The sequence below is a fragment of the Haliaeetus leucocephalus genome, unplaced genomic scaffold, assembly GCF_000737465.1.
Source record: "Haliaeetus leucocephalus isolate CR32 unplaced genomic scaffold, Haliaeetus_leucocephalus-4.0 Scaffold251, whole genome shotgun sequence".
NCBI lineage: Eukaryota > Metazoa > Chordata > Aves > Accipitriformes > Accipitridae > Haliaeetus > Haliaeetus leucocephalus.
The window spans coordinates 3112334-3124538 of NW_010972687.1; the positions used below are offsets into that span (position 1 = coordinate 3112334).

The following is a 12205-nucleotide window of genomic DNA, read 5'->3' on the forward strand; positions in this document are numbered from 1 at the left end:
GGATTTATTGCAGAGTGAAATACAGTCTATAAGTACACTGGCAAAAATGACTTCTTTTGCCTTTTTAACTACCTTCTTGGGCTACAGGGACCTGAAATAAGCAGAGAGCATTTACAACAGAATTTTTCCTTTTATCTTTTAAATGGCTCAGCACTTTCAAACTATGGCAAAGGGAATACATAGCACTCAGTGGGTAATTTAACTTGCAGGGAAACAACAAAGTGATTTTTTTAGCATTACAGAAATACAATATATCATACTACAGAAAAGGATGTTCTTTATGGCCCCTTGCTGTGAAAGAACAAATTCTTTGCATGAAACCACCATGAAAGTGCTGTTATTTGTTGTCAGTATGGCCAGGTGGCTAAAAGAGTAGACTGAGCCTTGGAATGGCTCCTTTACATTTCCAGGAATAAACAGCTCTAGAACTGTTAATCACTTAGATTTAGCTTCAGCTTTACAAAGGAATTAAATGTGAAAAATGCTAATTTTTATGGTGTAATTCCTTAACGGATTTTTTCTGTGTGTGTTAGATACTCCTGAAGACCTCAGAATTCTTCTGTATATAACTTTGAAGGAGTTCTGTGGACTCCACTCTGCATTTTAATCTTTTAATCACTGCACTTTCAGTAAGAAAGAGAAATTCAAAATCATGTGACAGACTAAAAGGGACAAAATAAGGACCTATATTTATGAAAAGCAATATAATAACAAGGTACTTTGGAAAGGCACATCTGATCTGTCACTTCAACTCAAGTTCTTATCTGGAGGAGTTCTCCAGGAAAAACAAAGAAAGAAACAAAAAGAATGAAAAATAAATTCAAAATGTGATTCTGAAAAAGACTGTTTGTGATATCATGCTCTCCTACACTTGTTTGGATTAATACTATGCTTTAGTATTGTTAATGGTTGTGCAGCCTTAAATCCCTACAAGAAAGGGATGTTGCAAGCATTTTGTTTATGGGCTCTCAGACTAACATCATCATTATTTTACAAAAACTTTTGTATATATAGTAACCCTGGATGATTAAACACTCCCCACCCACCAAACCAAACAAAAAAAACCCTCAAAAAAACCAAATAAGCATTTATTAAAAAAACCCACACCTGTTTCTTAAAATAATGTGGTCTACATTAGTGCAAGTAAGACTGGAACAAAACTACATTTCCAAGCACACAACTGTCATGGTTTAGGCCCAGCTGGTAACAAAGCACCATGCAGCCACTCGGTAACTCCCCCCAAGCCAGTGGGATGGGGAGGAGAATCAGAAAGGAATAAAAAAAAAAAAAAAGTTAGAACCGAGGGGGTTGAGATAAGGACAGTTTACTGGGACAACACAAGGAGACAAGTTACAATAATAACCTCTCCGGGCTGTGCCCCCTCCCAGCTTCCTGTGAAAATCAGCTCTACCCCAGCCGAGCCCAGGACAGCATTCAAAAAAATTAAGAGCTCTGAATTCTTCTCAAATGCCAGTGCTTTTCAGAGGTTCTTTCCTTTGGTTTGGGCATAACATTTCAACAAAGTTTTGAATTTATCAGCTGCAGGAGACAAGCAGTACTGGTATCTTCTTTCCCCCCAGAAAAGCAGTGCTTTTAGCAGCATTCAAATGACAGCTCGAATTAGAAGCTTGCTCCTAACAGGCAGAAGGAAGACTGCATGATTTTATGATGTATGGGTAGGGTGAAAATGTCCATGTTTTACAAGATGGCAGATAATTGCCTTGAAGAGATCTTCTTGAGAGAGCAACAACTAACTAATGGATAACATTAGACGGACACAGTATGAGGAAGCGAATTGTGAGGAAGACTTTTTTTTTTAAGTGGCATTTTAAAAATAGTGGTCAAGGATGCCCAGAGACCTACAGAGCCATATCAATTTTATAGTGTTTTCAATTAGAACTGCCCACTGAGAGTGCACAGGGAGACCAAGAAGAGTCATAAACTTTATAAAAGGCCATTTGTCCAAGAGCTACTGACTCAGAGAATTGTTCATTAGCCACTGACACATCTGGAGAAAGTTCACAGAAAACAGTACAACCAAGGAAACCCATAATAAATGCACACACAACAGAGCACAAAAGGATCTGAAATACTGCTTTCTATTTTATGGACTTATTGTGTCTGTGCCTTTTACACTGTCCTGAAAAAAACCCTAGAGAAATTCAAATCCACAGCTGCTCAAATCCACAAATCCCGATCCCACAGAACCAATGCTTCTTCTCTCTATCCTCCTGCCTTCTCCAGCCACAATATTGAGAAAGACATCCTGAATGAAACAAATGCATTTTAAAAACCAAAAACACTTCACAAGCTTTTCTTCATCTCAGGGACTTTTTCTGTTTTCTTCTTTCCCCACCCTGTAACCCTTTCTTTGCTATTTTAATTTATCCATGGAGTTTCCCAAGCCCTAAGCTCTTCTTTACCTAGTTGTACTTTTTTTCTCCTAGGCAATTATCTCTCATTATTTTCTCACTAATAATGCTCTTTCAAAATGATCTTGTAAATTCACATCTCCCGCACAGTTTTACCACCCACTCACCTCTCATGTAATCCAGTGATCTGATTTCAAAGGGAAGTGTAGGCTACCAGTGCTCTTCATCCTTTCTCTTTCCAATTGAGTGTACTTATATAGGGAAAATTTTCCTCTTCCATGACTCTATTCTGAAGTTTTGCTAGAGAGGAAGTGAATGAAAGTACATTGTAGGAGTTATAGTCCAAGTGCCTCGAGGCCCAGCTCTCCTTCCCCCACAGGCGAGTCCCTAAATCAGACTACATTTTTGCACTACACCATACCATTGCCTTGGGGTGTTGTATGACCATCACATGACTTCTGGCTAAGGAGTCAGGCTGGAATTTACATAAATTACCATAGAAGCATTTCATATGGATTTTGAGACATTTGGTTTTCTCATGACAAGTGACAGGTATTTCTAGAGAAATAGGTATTTGCATTTTATATATGGGGAAGGAAAGGAGGGAAAGGTACATTCGTTCAGCAGAATAGAGCTGTGTTAACCATAGATTTTTCATCTACCCTCAACCTAAATAAACCCAAGTATGGTTTCAAGTCTGAATTTTAAGGAATAACCAAACATGCAACCTGATGAGGAACAGACAGATGTCCTGGGGGTTCAGAAGGATGTTTTTTCCACTCTGACTCATTTTTTTCCGTTTAGTAGGTATATGGCAATACCGAATATGCTAGGATTAGGAATTAGAGCTTAAAAGTTCATTTCAAGTGCTGAATCAATTGAATACAAAATATCTTAATAGCAATATTACCTTTCCAAGAACATACAGATAGATACATAAGATATTACTTCTGCAATCAAACAGGAGATGACAGAAGATTCTGATTGGACATATACATTTGCAATGAACTAGATAAATTTATAGATATTAAGATCCAAAATTAATGGTAGACATCATAAGCACATGTAACTTCTGCTCTCTTTCCAAGTAAGTAACACGTTCCTACTTTTATTGGTTGCTTTCTACTGCTAAGGAATATTTAGAGAGTTGCCTAATACACATCTAAAAACTGAATTTAACAAATCTCCCAAGACTTCACTATTTGTGAACACAGCGGAAGATATTTCCCTAGGAAAGTATATAACTGTCATGGTTTTGGCTGGGACAGTCATAGTGTTCTTCTTAGTAGCTGGTACAGTGCTCTGTTTGGAATTTAGTTCTTCTTAGTAGCTGATACAGTGCTGTGTTTGGGATTTAGCACAAGAATAATGTTGACAACTCCCTGATGTTTTAGTTGTTGCTAGGGATCACTCATCCTAAGTTAAGGAATTTTCCATTTCCCAAGCTCTGCCAGAAAGCAGGTGCACAAAAAGCTGGGAGGGAGCACAGCCAGGAGACCTGACCCAAACTAGCCAAAGGGATATTCCATACCATAGAACATTACGTTCAGTATATAAAGTGGGGGGAGATGGCTAGGAGGGGCGGATCGCTACTTGGGCTTTGGTCAGTGGGTGGTAAGCAACTGCATTGTGCATCGCTTGTCTTTTCTTGGGTTCTATTTCTTTTTTTTTTTTTGTTATATTCCTTTTCATTACTATTATTATTATTATTGTTATTATAATATTTTATTTTACTTTAGTTATTAAACTGTTCTTATCTCAACCCACAGGTATTACTTCTTTTTTATAACTCTCCTCCCCATCCCACTGGGAGCAGGAAGGAGTGAGTGAGCAGCTGTGTGGTGCCTGGTTGCCGGCTGGGGTTAAACCACAACAATGACATTGTAAAGTAGGTAGCAATTACAACTTTTTTCCACTGTCCCTTTTCAGAATAGGTTTAAGCAGGACGCAGACCAACAAAACGGACGTACTTATTTTTTCTGTGCATGACTTTGCAGATTTATATTACACATTCAATTGAGTATTAAAAAGGGAAAATAATGTTCTTTTATTGTTCCTCATTTGTATTACCTATTCAGCATCTAGATAAGGACTTGCCTTTTTCATGAAGATTTGAGGTTCTACACTTCTCCAACAACCATTTTGTTAAAACTCTTCTTCCTCAGTTTTTTTTCTTGAGTTCCTCCATCCTTGCTCACTGCATGTGCCATGACCAAAATCACCAGCAAAATTTTGCTGTATCCTTTCTTCTCTTGTCATTCAACATCATCTTTAATACCTTTTTTCTTTCATTCCATTTTTTTTATCCTGGTCCTTATGGAAAAAACTTATTCCCTCACCTAGAGTCCCTTCATTAGGAAACAAAAACGCTGAATACAAATCTTACTGTATTCATTGACTGCATTGAATTGTGCCTTCCTCTTTCACTTGCAAATCTTAGCACCTTGGAAGCAATCCAACTGCAAATTTAAGAACATGTAAAAGATACTAAGCCCTTGGCTATTCTGAGTCACAAACGAAAAAAGCCAAAATTCATTCCCAGCCATTATAGATCAAGAAAAAGATCATTACCTTCAGTTATGCATTTAATTATCTAATAACTGCCATTGTTAGTAATGTTTTTAAAGCTCCAGCCCATTTAAAAACCAGAAGAGGCCACAATTCTACCATAATGTTCTTCTGGAAGAGTAGATAACATAAGCTTTCCAATCATCACACTAGCAAGTGCGGCCTTCTGCTTATTAGGTTTGGTTTTGGTTTTTTGGTTGGTTTGTTTTTTTTTTTACAGCTGTCTTCTCCCTTCAGAAAATATAAGCATGTATGGAAAAAAGGTTATACCTCTATATAAAGCATATTCATTACAAAAGACATCTGAAGGCATTCTGATATTTTTTGGTTTAATTCCAGGAGAAAACTAGTAGAAAATTAGATGCATGGAAATTATGGTGCTGAGCATTAAAGAAAAGTCCTGAACAGCATAGGTTCTTGAGGATTTCTCTTAAAACCATACCTCTAGTCTGGGGACCGTGTTGTTAAAAGCATGATTCCTGACAGATACCAGCCTACACTGGTATGGTACATTCTTTCTCGATACAACTTCAGTGATGCTAGGCAGAGGTTATATAAGGGTCTACATATAAGCAGTTGCCAAGAGTGAAAGTACAAGAGGAACTTTTTCCCCAAAAGAGGCCAGAGCCACAATAATGTGTTTTAAGTTACAGGTTTGACTCTCCTAGGAAGGTTGAGCAACATGTCACTACTCTTTCCTGTCAGTCTAGCTTTTTAGGCAGTCAATGCCACAAAGCTTTGCATAAGAATGAGACAATTAACTTTGCTAAGCATGGCAAAGGAAAGGAAACCTGCGACAAGGATAACGTTGTCAATTACAGTTCCTTTATTAATGGTACAGTGCAGCAACATCAACTGAAATAAATACAGTTATTTGTACATAATACAAAAATATAACCCTTCATAAAGTTTATACTGTGCTAGGAATTATGTATTGAGCTTAAACAATTGATATATAACATTTTCTCTTAAATAAAGTGGACAGGTACACTCAGCCAAACGAATGTAGTTAACATTTTCTCTAATTTGAAGACAAACACATGAAGAGCAGTTTATTAGTTTAGTGTATCCATACATCACACCTCAGCTAAGATTTGAGAGTGAGCTAATAGTTTTTCAAGTTTTCCCTTTGCCACTGTTAGCTATTGATAGCCCAGTGGTTCTATAACCAAACAGTGAATTGAATTTTTGATAGTAGCATTTACTAGCAGATACAGAAAAGTATTGTTCAGACAACCAGCTTAAGGCACCATGGCTTCCACAACAGACACATGAAATTACTGGCGAAAAAACAATTTTAAAGAAGGCTATGTGTGTTTAGCTACAGTACCATGATGAACAACAATCTATTCCTTGAATATATGCTTGACAATATATTCAGTTGACTAGTGTGGGTTTTGTTTATTCTTAAAGAAAAAAGTAATAAAATACAAGATTTTGACATTATTACAATCTCAAGAATGCCTCAAATCTTTGGAAAAAAAAAAAATTCTCCCTTCATCCCTCCATTTAAAAATGTAGAATACCAAACTGTCTCTCTTGCAGGAAAATTCTTTTACAGACTTTTTGGAAATACAGTTTCCAACACGTTATATAGTAAACACCCACTAAATTATTTTGTTCTCCTTTGAAAGAAAGTATATTTAACTGCTGGTAACTGCCATTGCCTCCCCACCAATTCTGTATTCTGTCTGTCTCTGCTATCAACAGCACTGGTGAACAATTCATTTAAATGAAATCAAGTTTCTCCTGAAGTTCTACAGAGTAAACATGAGTCCTTGATTTGCTCAAGACCTCTTCCCTAATAATATCCCATGGTATTGGCTGAAAGTTAAAACAATATGAAGTGGAACTAACATCTTGACAGCACCTGCCACAAAGACCCAAACAGCTACCTTGTTAAAACTCTCTTGAACCCTTGAGTGAAAAGTAAGATTCAAATAGGATAGGACAAGGACTAAAGTCATAAAAGGACACTACAGGAATTGTGTGTTCCAAATGGTACATGGTAGTTCAGATACAGAACTACAGTTGAGACATATCCACAGAACCATTCTGAACCTCAGAAAATGTTCCAGCCACATCACAAGCTGATGTCAAAAGATTATGAACATGACAAAGTCACTGCAGCTTACCTAGTTCCACTTAATGAGTAGGGGAGAGAAAAATTATCAGAGGAGAAAGAGTAGATTTGGAATCATACATTACATGTAAGTATTTTCATTACATACATTAAGAAGTGTTTTCCAAATCACTATCAATTCTGAAAATACCTCCTCCATTTACCTATCGCTACATTTCAGAGTAGGACTGGCTGCAGTTACTTGTAATAAATAACTGATACACACTATAGTGTTGGTACATTATTCCATGAATCCCCAAAGGCTTTAATTTCTGTATTGATTTACTTGGTCAGCCAAAACTTTGGCTCTTACCTGCACTGGGTGCAGAGAGTTGATGAGATTTTTCCATGCCTTACAACAATGTCAATCTTCAAGTCAGCCATTTTATTGACAGTGTAGTGAATAACGCCAAGGTTCTCCCCATTTTCCTATGACAAATACCAGCAGCACATAAAATGAAAAGTTGCCTTTCATTACCTCTTTTGCCTTAAGGCCCAGTGAGCAGAAGTCTTGTTATACTGTTTCTGCATCTTTTGCGCCTGAACCTTTCGAATTTACAAACTTTCACACTGTTATTTATTTCCTGAATTCAGTGAAACAATTCCTCAGAAATAAACTACACAGGTTATGTGTTGTCATTTGTACAGTCAACTATGAAGAAGTATATCTCAGATTCCAGTAACTCAATGAGGAACACTGATTTCCTCCATTTCAAATAAACTTAAAATAAATAATTTCAATTAACAGCTTCAACTGTGACAGCTGTGTAGCATATAAAAAATAAGAACTATAGAGAATTAACCTCGCTATTTTTATCTAATCATTGGCTTCTTGCACCACAGGAAATTTCTGACTCAATCAATAGCAAAATTTTCTAAGCTGCTAGCTAAAATGCAAATGTAAGAATGACAAAAAACTGGGAAATGAGGTTGGAATAAAATTCTGTATGTTAAAACCAGGCTTTCTTCACTTAAGTGAACTATCCATACCTTAGTGTCAGAAGAAGTCACGATTAACTTTGGTCATGTTTTGCATGTGCTTGGATCTCTGAGCAACCGGTAACTTTAGGATACACAATTTATCTGTAAGGACCTAGAACAACCTAGTACTCCTTTTGCATGACTAGGTTAATGGTGAATTAGAACAAAGAAACTAAAATCATCTTGTATGGTTAGTTCCAACCTCAGTTACCTAAACAGACATATGACAACAAAGTACCTATAAAAGCAGTGCAAATATAAAAGCTCCATGACAGGGGAGAAAAAAAACCAAAAGGCAATTAAAAAAAAAGCTGCATTGGTTTGCTTAGTGGTTATTCACTATTTTGCCTTCTGGCTGATGAAAGAAGTTATCTTCTTTGAGTTTAAGATGTTCTGGTAAATCTAGCTGCCTTTTTGCTTCTTCAATGTCTTCCTGAATTGCTGAAATAAGCGCCACTGAAAAAGATAAGAATAGAGATATTTAAAAGTTGGTTTGAATTCTGAACACACAATAGAAAGTGAAAATAACAGGTACCACAGAATACCAGACAACAATCACAGAAGTAGCATATAATTATTACCACGAGGTTTGAAAGGCAAAATTCTTTGTTTTTAAAATGCCTTTTTTTTTTTTAAACATGCCAGAGTTGGATTTTTCACCATTCTAAGCGCTATCCTCTCCTTGTTCCGAAAGACATTTTAGCAAAAGATCAAGTTTCATGAACTGTTTCAATTCTAACAGAGCTGCATTTTAAAAATAAATTAACAGACTAGACTGATGCTTTCACAACTAGCCCCATGATTATAAAATTACTCCTCAGACAAGTGACACAACAGTACAATTTTTTAATGTGATACATTAGCAGATGTGAGGGTATGTTTTTGGTTTTTTTTAATTAAGCTAACTTGTACATTTAGCTTATGAAAACATTTTACTGAAATTTCAAAGGTTAACAGATAAAACATCTCATAATGGAAAGAAAGACAGTGAGACAGTGAAGACACAGTACTTGCACGAATAAGACAAATAAGACACTAGTTTGAGGGAGACCTGCAATACTGACCTAAGGAATCAAAGTTTTTTTCTGGTCGAATATATCCAGTTATGACTATACTAAGAATTTCTCCATAAAAGTCTTCTTTGAAGGTATGGATAATGTGCGTTTCCTAAAGGAAGAGAAAAAAAGCTGGCATTTATGATAAACTTTGAGTTTATTTCCCTCACTGTAAGGATGTACAGCTAATATCCCTAACTCAAATTCTCCCCAACACATACCAATAAAGGGGACATTTAATTTAGCATGTATAATGCAAGAGACTAGGGCTTTTTCTTATGTTAGGAAGGAGAATTGTACCTTGCATGGAATTTAAGAAAAATTAATCAAGAGTATTCTGATAGGGAAAAAAAAAAAGCAGCCATTACTCAGGAGAAATGGTTCACCACTTCTACGAGGTAAGATTTCCAATGCAGCAAATCACAAACAAAGCTTAATGTTTCATCATTAAGTTGATGCATCCATTGAAATAGTTGGCTTAAGGAGAGCTTTTACAACCAACTCACATGGGAACTGAATGAAAAAATTCAAGGAGTGAAGACTGAGACAGGGTTCCATCTTAAGCTCAAAACCATTTTATGCACATTTCTCTCTCCAACACAGGCCCACCCATAGCATATACCAGCAGAGATAACAGATGCAAAGCTTTTGACTAATTGCACAGAAAAGTTGGCTGCAAAAATTTTTAAAAGTATATGTTTGCATAAGACAAGCACATTATGGAGGCTTCAGACACTTAGAACCTTAGAACCAGAGGTTCGTGCCCAAATAAAAGTGTTTTAAACAATTAAAGCAGAGCCCTGCAAGACTCAGGAAAAGCACCACCACCTGACAGCAAGAAAAACCACAGCTGTCACAACTCAGGATTTTAACTCAACTCCTCCATCCTATGATTATGCACCTTTAAATATTTATTCTGTACATCAAGCCACAGCACCTCATATATGGATTCCATTATTTAAGAGAAGAATTAACAGAAAAATCATTACAAATTAAGATGCCCCAACATCGTGTATTTGAAATGTAGACAAATTGCAGAGAACAATAGATGAGTATGTTCCAGCTCATGCTAGGGCTCTCATAACCAGTAAATTCAATGCATTTATCAAGCTTATGTTTAGTTAGCTATTAGCACCATAAGCAACCAACATTTCAGAAATACTGTTATATTTTTATTTTGGAAGTATTTAAGTAATGATGGAACAGAAAGAAGAAAATAAACTTTATTCACCTACAGCTACCTACTCTCTGGCTACTGAGGATATTTTCTTTTCAGAATACAAACATATGATATAGATACCAAATACACTTCTAAGAACAAACAGAATTTCTAGATATCATTTATGGATCAAATTCCGCTTATCTTATTCAAATTCAACATCTGGCTCATTTATTGTAATAAAAATCCCACACAAAGCAAAATTCTTACCACTGATTTCTTAATATTCTTATAGAAAGGATTCCATCCTATGCTCAAAACCATTTTATGCACATCTCCATTTCCAACACAGGCCCATCCATAGTATATACCAGTAGAGATATCAGATGGAAAGCTTTCAACTACTTGCTCAGAAAAGTTAGCTGCAAAAATTTTAGAAAGTGTAAAGTATGAGTGACTTTGTGTAAGTCAAGGACATAACAGAATCTTCAAACACTTAAAAGCCAGACTGTGCCTAGGTACTATTTACAAACATAATACCGATGATGATGAGAATGATGCAATGTGGAATCTGGCAAAGTGAAAAACACAAACTAGCTTCATGAAATTCAGTCCCTGTGGTAATACCAGAGTTATCACTTCTCTTATGCATACTATATTTTATAATTATACACATCTTATTCTGCAGTAATAATTAATATACATGTAATATTTGCAGTCAGAATGCATTTTATTCTTAGGATAACTACCACAGCTTTAATATGGTAAAAGATGAGGAAAAAAATCAGGTGTCTTCTGGACTGTAAAGTAGCATCTCAGAACTATTTATTTGTTAGTAAAATAATTACTTATGAACTAAAACATGTAGAAATAAATGAAATAGTTATTTAGTCACCTGCCAATTTTCTACAACTTGCCTTTCAGAGGCATTTGCGGACTCATGGGATTTTCTTTGAAAAAAACCTACTTATTTACAGTAAAATAAATTCCCTTCTGACTGAACCAAACCTTTCAAAATTGCTATTCTACTTCTCATGTGAGTAGATCTCTTCACACAAGACATCAAGTTGATTTAAAAGAATTTATGGTTACTGAATTTTTTATCAAAGCTCACAAAGCTCACAAGCAGTAACAGCTTCCCTCCCTTATTCCCTGATAGCAATACACCATTTATACACAATCAAGAGGAAAAATGAGAAATTATTAACGGATGTTGTCAGAAATCCAGCACCTCAAGGCTGTTATTACAATGTTTCCTTGTCTGCTAGGAGTGGCGCAACATGACTGTTGACTTCAGCGTCTGTTTAAGGCAGGCCAAAATTCACTTGAATTACACATCTATCTGTATTTAGACAAGTGAGGCGGACATGAGCAACAGGAAAACGTATTTCTTTGCAGGCCAAGTCCACCTGCTCTGTTTTTTAGTCTGCATTATTCCCCTCGAACTTCCTTCCTTACAGCTATTCCCAACGCCTACTCCCTTTCTTGTTCTAATCCGAGGTTTATGTGAACAGATATTTTCCAAGCTGCCACACCACAACGCCGTGCATGTGATCGCTTATCTACATCCTGTACATCATCGTGACGATCATCAGATGATTAAACGAACAACAAAAAAAACCCAAAAAACAAACAACCAAGACTGAAAGAAACTGCTTAACAGAGTGGAGGAAAAACGACACAAAAGAGGGTGCAAGACTCTTAAGCAGTGCAGGAACACAACGCTAGAAAAACGCTAACGCGGAACAAGCCGAGCCTGTTCCCCGAGCGAGCGAGCCGTGCCGGCAGCGCAGCGGAGCCTCAGCACCGCCGGCCGTGCCCGCCCTCCGAGGGGCTTCCCCACCTTCCTCTCCTCTCTCCGGCAGCGGGGCCGGGCGCTCCGGCCCCTCCTGCGCGGCGGGGCGGGAGCACGGCACGTCTGCGCTCAGCCGGCCCGAGCGGTGCGGGC

At 37.0% G+C, this 12205-nt stretch overlaps 1 protein-coding gene across 1 annotated transcript; it reads right to left on the minus strand.

Moving 5' to 3' along the window:
* Positions 1-5800: 5800 nt before the first annotated feature.
* LOC104832501 (riboflavin kinase-like) lies at positions 5801-11187 on the minus strand. The gene is made up of 4 exons (XM_010568733.1): positions 11175-11187; positions 10528-10679; positions 9108-9210; positions 5801-8499 (listed from the first exon to the last, which is right to left on the minus strand). The coding sequence occupies exons 1-4, from the start codon at positions 11185-11187 to the stop codon at positions 8369-8371; spliced, it is 399 nt and encodes a 132-aa protein (XP_010567035.1). The 3' UTR covers positions 5801-8368.
* Positions 11188-12205: the final 1018 nt, after the last annotated feature.